Below are 13,755 nucleotides of genomic sequence, written 5' to 3' on the forward strand. Positions count from 1 at the left end.
GTGACGTCTGCCTCCCACGTTGGCTGTCCCCTTAGAGTGACAATACGGAGCCTCTGGTTGTGCGTTATTGTTGTCTGAACCATCTTGATGCAACACAACTCTTGTGATGATACACAGCACAAGTACTGCACTGCTTCCAGGAGGTAAGAACTGCATTACAAACAAACCAATTTAGTGATATCATAATGTGTTTCTGGATTGCAACATTCAGCTTTAAAGTTTCAGCAAGATGTAACATTTGTTTTGACCACTATAGTTTTGTGCTATCAACTAATTCATTTATTACTGTGAAGTGAATAATCAACAAATTTTTCATCTGTTGTGAGAACTATTTAGAACTAGGAGAAGACATGTAAGCATATGTGATGTACATGTCCCAGTTTTGGTGTCATAATTGTAAGTTGTGTAGCATGTGTGTATTGGGTGGATTACATGAGAAAGATGATGTGCATACATTCATTGCACAACCTCTAAGCTCTACCACATCATGTCACGCATTAATGCTAGTATTTGAAAGTAATGTAATTAATAGTAACTTTAGTAATCAGTATAACAGTCTTACAGAATAATGACAATGGAAATGATCTTCTGAAAATTAAATTAGTTTCATGACTGAAAGATAGCTGAACCCTTTGTTTTTACTCCTTGGGGAATTACATTTCACCCCCCAGGGGTAAGTACATCTGGTTGGGAAACACTGTTTTAAGTTTACACTGCTGTTCAACAGTGGTGCCTAGTGTCTTCAAGGTATAAGGAGGAGGAATACCAGGAAAAGCATCCTATATTCCATCTTCAGTGGAACTTTCCCACTGTTGTGCTGTAAATCACAAATGTAACTGAAGCTGTGCCTCTGATGTTCTCTTTATATAATTTTTTTGCAGCATATTTAGTTTCTTCTTCATTCTTAGTAATAAGTGGTAAATAATAAGTGATGGTGAAACATATAATGTTGATTTTTCTTCCAGAATATTTACTTTAGATAAAACTTTACTTTATCTAAAACAAAGTTAAACACAATTAGTGGAGGAAATCATCTCCTTTTTCAACACTTGTACATATCTCACAAGACTCAGAGTGGAGTTTTACTTTTGACATTCTGATAATTTGGCAGAAGAGTTCTCTGGTCTTCTTGTCTATTCAGAACTCTTCTGTTGTATCAAAAACAGTCTGTCCTCAGTCACAAGTCTTCTTAAAGTACAAAAAGGTGACAACTGGGCTAGTCTACCAACAGATTCTTAATATCGTCTTTGGGTTCCATATCTGTTTCGCAAATGAACTACCCATCTTAAATTCTAATTGGTAAGTCACCAATGAGATGTTCAGTCTATTAATATTAATATAATCAGTTTCAGACAGCTTTAAAATTTTGTGTATTTACAACTAGCAAAGAGACATGTCTCTATAATTCAGGTGTGTCTATTCCGCTTTCGTATGCTGTGGGTGTGTCAGTACACTTTTCAGTTTTGTGGGATTGTTCCAGTTTGCCCAAAGCTCTGTAGAACATACATGTATTCTCCTGTAGTGTTTATCTTCTTCTACCTTCCACACCTCTGCAGTAATTCCATCTTGACTTTGATGTTTGATTTGATTATCTCTGCTGTTTTCTGTATTGCTGGGAGCCCTGAATGTGGATTTGTCATGTATTTTTCAGAGGACATCATTACTTTGATGGGTCAAAGTTAAGTAGCTCTCAAAAGTAGACATCTAGAATTTCTCTTTAGTGTTCTTTTTCTATGATGGAAACTTACAGTATCCAATCAAAAGTATCTAGACATCGCTGTAATAGATAATTGAGCACTAGATGTCATGAGGGGCGGACCCATAATTAAAAAGCAGGCAAGGACGATTGGGTTGTCATAGAGAAGCAGTAATAACACAATGGGTCAGTCAGGAGAGCTCAGTGACTCTGAATGAGGACTAGTCGTTAGATTTCATCTGAATAATAATTCTAAATCTAGAATGAGATTTTCACTCTGCAGCGTAGTGTGCGCTGATATGAAACTTCATGGCAGATTAAAACTGTGTGCCTGACCGAGACTCAAACTCGGGACCTTTGCCTTTTGCGGGCAAGTGCTCTACCGTCTGAGCTACCAAAGCACGACTCATGCCCGGTACTCACAGCTTTACTTCTGCCAGTACAGCACTTGCCTGCGAAAGGCAAAGGTCCTGAGTTCGAGTCTCGGTCGGGCACACAGTTTTAATCTGCCAGGAAGTTTCAATTCTAAATCTGCCTAAAGTGACTGATAATGATGATGTGACTGTGAAGGGGAAATGTGAAGAAACAATTACAGCTAAACCAAAACCAGGTGGACCTCATGTACTCATGCAGAGGATGGTTGAAAAAAATTGGATGAAATCAGTGGAAGGAATTACTACTGAGTGATGCAGCAGTATAGATATCACAAATGACTGTGAGTAGAGAGCTAAAAAGAAGAGGGTGCAATGGTCGAGCAGTTCTTCATAAGCCAGACATTTGTCATCAGTACTAAGCGTTGCTTGGGGTGGTATGAAGAACAATGATAATGTACTTTTGATGTCTGGAAATGAGTGATTTGGAGTGATGAATCATGTTATACCTTATGGCAAATCTGATCAAAGGGTTTGGGTTTGGCGAACGCTTGGAAAACATTACCTGCCAGCATGTTTAGTGCCAATAGTGAAGTTTGAAGGAGGTGGTGTTACTGTATGGAAGTGTTTTTGTGTTTATGGTGTGGTCCCCTTATTGCACTTGAAAAAATGTTAAATTACAAAGAATATAACCACATTTTATGGGGTAGTGTTCAGTAGAGGAACAGTTCAGAGGAATGATTTATTGTATCAGCATGACAATGCATCCTGTCATAAAGTAGCATCTGTAAGGCTATAGTTCATGAACAAAAACTTTCCTGAAATGGACTAGCTTGTCAGGAGTTCTGACCTGACCCCAACAGAACACCTTTTGGGTGAATTTGAATGTTGACTTTGCTCCAGACCCCAGTGTCCAACGTCACTACCTTCTCTGGTTCCTCCTTTTGAAAGAGAACAGACTGCAGTTTCTCCATGGACATTCAGGTGGTACATTGAAAGTGTCTCCAGCAGAGGTCAAGCTGTCTTATAGACGAAGGGTGGGCACACAGTATAGAATGTCCATTAACAGGTATTCAGATACTTTTTATCAGATAGTGTAGTGTTTGTAGCTGGTGACCAGATAGTTTCTCTTGGAAGGTCTCATAAAAATTTCTAGTGGTGTTGTTGAGAAAGTCCAGTTCCATTTCAGTGTATCTGGATGTTTCATAATGAGTTCATGTGTCCTTCCTTCTCCATTATTTTGGAGGTTATTGTTTGCATCGCTAAACATGCCTTCCAGAACCATTCCTTTGAATACATAATTTGACTCTTGTCATCTATATACAGTGACGTAGTAGGGGCTGGCCAGGTGAGTGGCAGCCAGGGAGCCAACACTCTGGAGGGTGCACTTTCGAAGTTATCATGTATTTATCGCTAGTTGTGTTCTGCTACATAAGTTTGCATTCTGTTGCGATCCAGCTCATATGTCTACAGTAAGAGAAATTGATGTTCTGTTTGAGACATTCAGTGTCTACACATGGACCTCTGTTGTTTGTAGGAATGGTTTAACTGAGCTGGAACATCACTTTGATTTGTATTAGGTAACTGTCTGGATCAAAAAACTTTTCCATCCTTTTTTGCATGGTGTTTTGGCTTGTTGGTATATTGTTCCTAGAAAAGACCATGATCTATTTGGAATTCCCTCAGTATGGGACTAGCTGATTTCCAAGTTTTATTTTTATGTGTAGGTCTTGCAGAAAGTGCAAACATAATTTCAAATCAAAGACTATAGGTTATACAGTTGCTCAGCATTTTAATTCATTTTTACTGTACTGGATGATCAGCTTATCTCTCTCCCCCCCCCCTACCCCCCCCCTACCCCACCCCCACCCCCACCGCCCATCTGTGCATTAAAATCACCCAATATCATCTTATATTTTGGGACTTTGCTCTTTGAAGAGTTCCCAGAAATTATCCACTTTTTGTGGATTTTTCTTATTATTAATTATGGGAGTGTGGATGTTGTTCAGGACATATTTTTGTTGATTTCACAGAAAGTAGCTACATACATTCAGATGGAGAGTTAAAGATGCTTGATTTTTATTTTTTTATAATGTAACTGATTTTGTTGTTGTATAAAATTGTTTTGTATGAGTATTTATATTTTCGTTCATGCTTGTGGTGGTTGTATAATGCAATATAAGCTGCTGCACTGTATACAAAGTACCTAAAAAAGTACTTATTATATATTGGAAAAAGCTGTTATAGACTGTAGCTGAGATAATGACTAAACTCTTAAGATAACAGAAATTTCAATTGGAATTTTTTTTAAAAAAGGTGAGGATAGCAACTCTCACCACCAACTGATTAAGGTGCTACCTGACTGCTCCTTTACTGCCTCGTGAAATCTGCCTACCTCTTCATTGTCCTGTACTGCTTTCCCACTTACAGTTGTCTCAAGCTCCCCCCCCCCCTCCCCCCACATGCACTGATCTGGAAAACTATTCATGAACAGTTGCAGATGTGTGTGTGTGTGTGTGTGTGTGTGTGTGTGTGTGTGTGTGTGTGTGTGTGTGTGTGTGTGTGTCACTCAACATACACATAATTCTTCTGCTCTATTTTGTCTGACTAGGCTGCATCGAATTTGTGCCATTTTCATTGCCTTTCTGTTAATTCTCCATCAGTCAATATCAACCATTATTGGCTTTCAGTTACTTGAGGTACATTGTTTATGAAACATTATTATAGCCTGGAGGACAGTAGTAATCTGCACAAGCTCTACTGCTAGAAACTGGAACAAAGTAAATTCACATTGCTACATTGCTTTTGTAGATTCAGTCCAACTGCCATGTGCATTGAAACTAATTACAGTTACTTTGCTTCATACCTAGTATACTTACCTAAGAAAAGAAAATATTCTCTTTACTTTTAGTTTCTGGAAGAAACATCAACAGGAAAAAAAAGAAAAATCAGGACACAGTTTAGCAGAGATCCTGATGTATGACTGGAATGGTTCCATGAGATGAGTGGTGAAGATCGTGAGAGTGATACTTCTGACTCAGAGAATGAGGGTTGTGTACATGAAAGTGGTCATGATTCAGTTATAGAACAAAAAGTATCAGAAGAGATGAATTTTAATCACAGAAAGGAGTAACTCAATAGGGCATTTTTTTAGGAAAGCTGCAATAACTGAAAAGGGAAAAAACAAATGTATGACAGAATTGTACTTCTATTACACATTAATCTGGACTCAAAAAGGAAGCCCTTATATCAAAGACAGAAACAGATATTCTGCAGTTATTGTTGGATGAAACATGATAACTTACTGTTGCAACATCTAGTAATATCTATATCAATGATGTTTGTGATAACTTTTCTAGAGAAAGGAATGCTAAAGAAACAGATATTATAGAAATCAGAGCTTTCATTGTTTTGTTATATATGTGTGGATTTCTGAGATGTTCTAGAAATAATGATGTATTGAAGTTTTAGGGTAACTCAGAGGCCAATGAGGGACTTTAATCATGTTATTCATGCATGAATGAAAACTGATTGTTCTCTCTTGAGATGTCTGAGGTTTAATAACATCTTTGGTAGAGGTGTTCACAGAGAGATTGACAAGTTTGCTGCTAACAGACAGAAACTGGAACTGTTTACAAGTAACTGTGAACAATATTTCTCTCACAGTGTACATCTTACTGTATATGTCTATGAAATGTGCTATGTATATTTAGATATAAATAAATCATTCATATACACTGTTAAAAGTATCCAAATGCACCCTTCATAAGTAACCATGTCATGAATTACCACACAAGTGATGGAGGATTAATTGGAAAGGGGTGGGGGAGGCAGTAGTTGCTGGAAAGCTAGTGAAATTCTGCGCTGTTATATGCTTTTGACTGGTGTGCATTAATGCTACTGGTGAATGGCTGCATATAATAATTCATATTTAACCTAAGTGAGGAACTGCTATACTGAAGGCAGTGACCTCAAGGTATTTGAGTTTCTTGTTCACATTAAATGTAAATGTTCAGTGTAATGGGCATGAATACATTTCTAGTGGTACAAAGTGATGTTTTATCAGAGAGCATGGACCGTTTTTAAGAATTTGCATGTAGAGTCAAGTGATTCCTCTTCAAGTCGACTGATTCTTCAGAATAAGTGAAAATTTAGAAGGCTCGGAAAAGAATTTGGGATGGGGAGAGGGAGAGTATTTAGGATGTGCAGTCTAAGGGAAAATGGACTCAGATAAGAAGTAATACAGATATAATAAAATTTTTAGTCTTCTGAGGAAGAATAAAGCTGCAGGAATAACAAAAGATGTATAAAAAACAGCATTTAAATATATGCTAATTATTCAGATTACTAATTAAGTTCAACCAATTGTAGTGTCATGCATGTGGAAGCTTCTTGCTATTTTTTCTGCCAACCACTTTAATTTCATTGTTATGAGTGATTGATTTGTGACTTACCAATTTTTGGAATCTGGACGCTCAGTTGTAGGAATTTTGTGTTGCTCTTGACATTGATACATCATTTATATAAAATAATAGATTCCAGTTATTTAATTTATTATTAATTATTTCCCAACAGCTCTTATATTTTACAGTATATACCCTCTATATTGTTGGAGGAAGCTTTTCCATAGGCCGCATACGTCTCATTTTGTCGTGCAGTATGAGTCTGTTAATATCTTCTGGCCCACCTTGGAGACCACCTTTAGTAATTGCATCCCATGCCTTGCGCAGGAGCACCTTACCAGGACGGGGTATATACTTTGGGAATTCAATGTCAAAATGGATCTGCAGATTTCCACGTTTGTCGGGATCTTCCATTAAAGGCATCCCCTCACTGTCCACAATTTTGATGTAACCTGGTCTGTTAGAAATGAAAAGCATATCAGTTTGAGATCATGGTACGAGGTGCATTCAAGTTCTAAGGCCTTCGATTTTTTTTTTCTCCGGATTGGAAAGAGATAGAAACATGCGCATTGTTTTAAAATGGGGCCGCGTTCTTTGTCAATATGTCCCAGAGATGGCAGCACTGTATGGCAGATGGAATTTTACCACCAGCGGCGAGAATGAGAACTGTTTTAAATACTTAAAATGGCAACGTTTTCCTTACTTGAACAGCGTGCAATCATTCGTTTTCTGAATTTGCGTGGTGTGAAACCAATTGAAATTCATCGACAGTTGAAGGAGACATGTGGTGATGGAGTTATGGATGTGTCGAAAGTGCCTTCATGGGTGCGACAGTTTAATGAAGGCAGAACATCATGTGACAACAAACCGAAACAACCGCGGGCTTGCACAAGCCGGTCTGACGACATGATCGAGAAAGTGGAGAGAATTGTTTTGGGGGATCGCTGAATGACTGTTGAACAGATCCCCTCCAGAGTTGGCATTTCTGTGGGTTCTGTGCACACAATCCTGCATGACGACCTGAAAATGCGAAAAGTGTCATCCAGGTGGGTGCCATGAATGCTGACGGACGACCACATGGCTGCCCGTGTGGCATGTTGCCAAGCAATGTTGACGTGCAGTGACAGCATGAATGGGACTTTCTTTTCATCGGTTGTGACAATGGATGAGACGTGGATGCCATTTTTCAATCCAGAAACAAAGCGCCAGTCAGCTCAATGGAAGCACACAGATTCACTGCCACCAAAAAAATTTCGGGTAACCGCCAGTGCTGAAAAAATGATGGTGTCCATGTTCTGGGACAGTGAGGGCGTAATCCTTACCCATTGCGTTCCAAAGGGCACTACGGTAACAGGTGCATCCTACGAAAATGTTTTGAAGAACCAATTCCTTCCTGCACTGCAACAAAAACGTCCGGGAAGGGCTGCGCGTGTCCTGTTTCACCAAGACAACGCACCCACACATCGAGCTAACGTTACGCAACAGTTTCTTCATGATAACAACTTTGAAGTGATTCCTCATGCTCCCTACTCACCTGATCTGGCTCCTAGTGACTTTTGGCTTTTTCTAACAATGAAAGACACTATCCGTGGCTGCACATTCACCAGCTGTGCTCATATTGCCTCAGTGATTTTCCAGTGGTCAAAACAGGCTCCTAAAGAAGCCTTCGCCGCTGCCATGGAATCATGACGTCAGCGTTGTGAAAAATGTGTACGTCTGCAGGGTGATTACGTCGAGAAGTAACGCCAGTTTCATCAATTTCGGGTGAGTAGTTAATTAGAAAAAAAAATCGGAGGCCTTAGAACTTGAATGCACCTCGTACTGTGTCATGAGGATGACAACATTTATGGCATAGTTATGTTTAAGTGTTTTTGTAGCCTGTCATGTGTATACTTTGATGTTGTTTTATTTTACCTAATACATCTCTTTCAGGAGTATATATTTTTTATATTCTTGAATGGAAGTGAAAACAATGAGAAGGGCATTAGGATGAAAAATTACTTCTCACCACAAGATCAGGTTACAAACATATGAATGTATGAATGATATTTGCATCCTACATTGTACCAAATGAATGATACAAAAATCATGCCTACATCCGTACTCTATAAACCAGTGCATGGCAGAGCTTATTTCCAGTTGTACCACTTATTGGACTTCTTGTCATTCCATTGGCATATGTAGTATGAGAAGAATGGTTATATTTATGGATTCTTCATTCATTTCTTGGGTAGAACAGTTTCATATTTAAAGTCAGAAAACTAAACAAACTATGTTTCTGTTATATTAATAGTTGTTTATTTTGAACACTTTTTGTCTTATTGTCACATTGTCAGGAAACAACTGATTAGTGTCCACAAGAAATAATACTCTGAAGGAAACCTAACATGAGGAACAAAGATTTTTTTCAGTACACATAGGAACTTTGATCAAGATATTATGTGAGAAATGTCAAATCGAGCACTGATCTTTCATGTTATGCTTCAACCATGTCAAATTAAAATTAACAATATGGATAATGTGAAAGACAGACAATAATGAAAGCAAAAAATGTTAAAGTAAACAAATTGCAAAGGTATACTAGTAAAGTCATGTTTAATAATGGAATTTTTGCTGCTATCTCACTACAGTATTGTAGAATCTCAAAGGTTGGTGAGCAGGTGGTAAAACAAATATGCCGTTTGATGAAGGCTTCTGAATTTTACCGATTTCTGCCAACTGATAACTGGTGTGGAACTCTTTAAGCTAAAGTGCTTGAAAATATTTGCTAGAATAGTAAGTCAAATGGGAACCAAATCTCACATATAACACACCATTTCATCTCATTTAATTTCCTGTCAGTAACACCTTAGATGAGAGCTTTGTATCTTGTTTTGAAAAGTATTCAGCAGATTTTGGTGCCAAATATAGCAGAAGTATTGAGACAACTGAGTTAGTTATCAGAATACTGGCTTTCAAATTGCAGTGGAAAGAGCTGGTTGAGAGCACTGATGCCAGTTCCCATTTGGGTATTTTGAAGGTCTTTTTCTCCCCTTCTCCAAAATATGGTGTAAGAGATCTTTATCCAAACATTGAAATAGCTTTGAGGTCATTTATGATAATTCCATTGGCTTCAGCATCTTATCATCTCAATTTCAGCAAATTAAAGATGGTACAAAGCTACTTAAGATCAAGTATAGGTGAAGAAGACTGTCAGATTGAGCTTTTGTGCTGACAGAATGTCACGACTGCTAAATTTTACTTCAGTGACATAATATATGAGTTTCCTTGGGAACTTATGGGCACCCAACGGTGAGGTTATCAGTGCCTTGACATTGATGAAAACAAACGAATGTGGATAAGAATGAAAACTGTCGTACACGCATGCACACAAAATGACCACACAATGGCTATCGCACAGGCACTCTCACATGCATTAAAACCAATGTGGAGGCAAGATAGCTAATTGATGTGCAAATCATGCAGCTACTTCCACCATCATACCTTAGTGAAGGATCTTGCTGAGAGTCTGAGAAAATTCTGGTCCTTTGTAAAATCACTAAGTAGGTGGAAGGCTTATATCCAGTCACTTGTCAACCAGTCTGGTGTGTCAACAAAAGACAGCAAAAAGAAGGCAAGAGGTTTTAAATTTTGTATTTAAAAAATCATTGCAGAATTGTATAGAAGTACCATCGTTTGACTGTTGCACAAATTCCAGTATGGAGGGCAGAGAAATAGGTATCTCTGGCATTGAGAAGCAACAGAAAGAGTTGAAAACAAATAAGTTGCCAGGTCTGGACAGAAACCCAAATCAGTTTTGCAAAGAGTACTCTGCAACACTGGCCCCTTATGTAGCCTGCATTTATCACAAATATCTCACCCAGGGCAAAGTCCCAAGTGACTGGAAACAGGTGCAGATGTAGAGGGTAAAAGAATGGACTTGCAAATTACAGACCCACATCCTTAATGTCAGTATCATGCGGAATTCTTGAGTATGTTTTAAGTTTAAAATAATAAACTTCCTTGAGACAGAAAAGCTCAAACTTCCTTGAGACAGAAAAGCTCCTGTCCAGTAATCAGCATGAATTTTGCTTGTGCAAAATACTGTTTGCCCCTTTCTCGCATGATATCCTGTGAACCATCACTGAAGGGCAACAGGCAGATCCCATATTCATCGATTTACTTAAAGCATTTGACATGGTATCCCACTACAGATTGTTAACGGAGGTCCAAGCATACAGAATAGGTTCCCAGATATACGACCGGCCCAAATATTTTTTAACTAACAGAACCCAGTATATTGTCCTCAATAGTGAGTGTTCATCAGAGACAAGAGTGTCATTAGGAATGCCCCAGGAAGTGTGAATAAGACTGCTCTTGTTATCTATATATGCAAATGATCTGACAGATAGGGTGAGCAGAAAATTGCAAGTCTTTGTTGATAATAATACAGGAATGTATCATCATTGAGTGATTGTAGGAGGATACAGAATGACTTAGGCAGAATTTCTATTTAGTGTGATGAATGGTAGCTTGCTCTGAATACAGAAAAATAAGTTAATGCAAGTGTGTAGGGAAAACAAGTCTGTAATGTTCAATTATGGTATTAGTGGTGTGCTGTTTGAAACAGTTAGGTTGATTAAATATCTAGGAATAACACTGCAGAGCGTAATGAAATGGAAAAAGCATGTAAGGATGGTAGTGGAGAAAACGAATGGTCAACTTCGGTTTATTGGGAGAATTTTAGGGGAAGTGTAGCTCATCTGTGAAGGAGATATCATATAAAATACTTGCACAACCTATTCTTGAGTGCTACTCAATTGTTTGGAATCTGCACCAGTTTGTTTTAAAGGAATACATTAAAGAAATTCAGAGGTGTGTTGCTAAATTTGTTACTGATAGGTTTGATGAACATATGAGTATTACAGAGGTGTTTCACAAACTCAAATGGGAATCCCTGGAGGGAAGACGGCATTCTTTTAGTATGACACTAGTGTGAAAATTTAGAGAACAAGCATTTGCACCTGAATGTAGTATGTTTCTATTGACACTAAATGAATTTTTCATAAGGACTGCAAAGTTAAGACAAGGAAATTAGGGTTTGTATGGAGGAATATAGACAGTCATATTCCCTCGCTCAATTTGTTAGAGGAATAGGAAAGCAAATGACTAGTAGTGTACATGGAACCCTCCACCATACACCATATGACGGCTTGTGGAGTATGTGCACAGATGTAGATGTAGATGAAAGGGGTGCACTGCCTCTTGAGTGCCAACTAAAGGAGGGGGGAGGGGGGGGGGCTGAAGGCTGAGCACACGATCAATCACTACGTTAATTTTTGATTTGTACTTAAAGTTACTGTATTACTGTTTTATTTGGCGTATAAACATGAACAACAGATTCAAACAACAGAAAATCTGGGATGTAATACAACAGTATAAAGTATGGTGGCTGCTACAAATTACATAGAGTTGTGCTGAGTGGCAGGCAGGCACACTGAAAGAAGTCTGCTTTATACTAAGTTCCTCATTGGATGTAGACAAAAAAAACGCACATGCACACACATTCACAACATTCACGCATTTACATTATTATGAACACTCAAACTGCCATTGATTACATAATTACAAATATTCAGTCTGGCAGCTATAATTGCCATATAGAAGACATGAATTTATCGGATCACAACTCACAGACAGTAATAATAAAAGAAGTAGGGAAATTAGATTCACTCATCTTTATCCCTTACAGGGATATGAGACGTTCTAACATAACAGACCTAAAGGTAAAACTACAAAATGAAAAGTGGCCAGATAGGTACTTATCTAATTGTGTTAATAATAAATATAACAGTTTCCTAGATATCTATTTAAAAATCATTGAAGAGTGTTTGCCAACCAAAACCAAACCAATAAAGAAAAAGTGAGGAAATCTGCCATGGATAACAAAAGGTCTATTAGTATCCTGAAAAATGTTGAAACTTCTTCATGCAATTTGGAAAGCTCCAGATAGGCCTATTCATTTTGTTGATTATAGAGCCTATAAAAAGATTTACAATAAAACTTTAATAGCTGCAAAAAACTGTATAATGGAAATGTTATTACTCAAGCACCTAACAAAGTCAGAAGCCCTTGGAAGATATGAATAGACAAACAGGAAAGTCATCAGGAAATAACAATAAAAGCTTAAGCCTACAAATCAATAATGTTGTAACAGAAGATACAATAATCATTAGCAACACTTTCAACCGATATTTTACCAGCATTTGCCAACAACTTACACAGGGTAACAATAGTGATTCTCTGCAAGCCCAAAAACTAGTTTAGAATAAACAAAAGTCGCCCAGTAACTCATGTTACCTGTATCCTGCAACTGAACAAGAGATAATAAAAATTATAGAGAAACTAAAAAATAAAGCACCCACAGATATAAATGGCCTGTCAAATAAAATTTTGAAGCTAACTGCTAGTGAAATTGCTAAACCCCTCTGTCACTTTGTCAACTCGTGTTGAAAAAGGAATCTTCCCAGATAGAATTAAGATTGCTAGAGTACTACCACTATTCAAAAAAGGTGATCACATGTGACCAGATAATTACATACCAGTTAGCCTCCTTCCCATTTTGTCAAAGATCCTAGAAAGAATAATATTTGTTAGGTTAGATAAAAACTGTATCATAAATGGTAGACAGTTTGGGCTCCAGAAGGAAAAATTTACAGTGTCAGCTGCGTTTGAACTTATTGATATAATCTCTGCAGGCCTAGATCCAGGCCAAATCCAAGTTGGTGCTTTTTGTGACTTATCTAAAGCTTTTGATCTTGTCTATCACCACATATTAATAATGAAGCTACACCACTATGGATTAGAGGAACTGCTCTTGATATCATAAAGTCATTTCTGCAGAACAGAAAACAAGCAGTGTAATTGTCACACAATCAAGGGAAACAACTATCAGAACTAAAAGATATAAAACATGGGTTACCACAGGGTAGTATTCTAGGACCCCCTCCTTTTCCTTACATACATAAATGATTTACCTTGTAACGTAGAAAGTGAATCGATACTCTTCGCAGATGACACAACAAGCATAACTGTGAGACTGAGCTTACAGGAGGCCATAAGTAAAAATAATCAAATAGTTGAAATGATCACCCACTGGCTTGAAGTGAATAGGTTAATTCTCAATTATGAGAAAACTAACACTGAAGGTGAACACTGAAGGTAAGAAACTAGCACTTCTGTAAATATTTTTGTTGTTTTTAAAATTAAATGACTAATTCTATGTTTTGGTGTTGTAAATGTGATA

General features: G+C 37.7%; 1 protein-coding gene across 1 annotated transcript in view; it reads right to left on the reverse strand.

Annotated features, from left to right (window-relative positions):
• Positions 1–6,668: 6,668 nt before the first annotated feature.
• LOC126419590 (dnaJ homolog subfamily B member 13-like) overlaps positions 6,669–13,755 on the reverse strand; it is a gene marked incomplete at its 5' end in the record, with an annotated part of 96,579 nt that continues 89,492 nt past the window's right edge. Inside the window, one exon of the mRNA XM_050086776.1 lies at positions 6,669–6,927. Within this exon, the coding sequence (XP_049942733.1) occupies positions 6,669–6,927 (259 nt within the window). The remainder of the gene's footprint in view (positions 6,928–13,755) is intronic.

Source organism: Schistocerca serialis, chromosome 9 (assembly GCF_023864345.2).
Source record: "Schistocerca serialis cubense isolate TAMUIC-IGC-003099 chromosome 9, iqSchSeri2.2, whole genome shotgun sequence".
In the NCBI taxonomy this organism is placed as follows: domain Eukaryota; kingdom Metazoa; phylum Arthropoda; class Insecta; order Orthoptera; family Acrididae; genus Schistocerca; species Schistocerca serialis.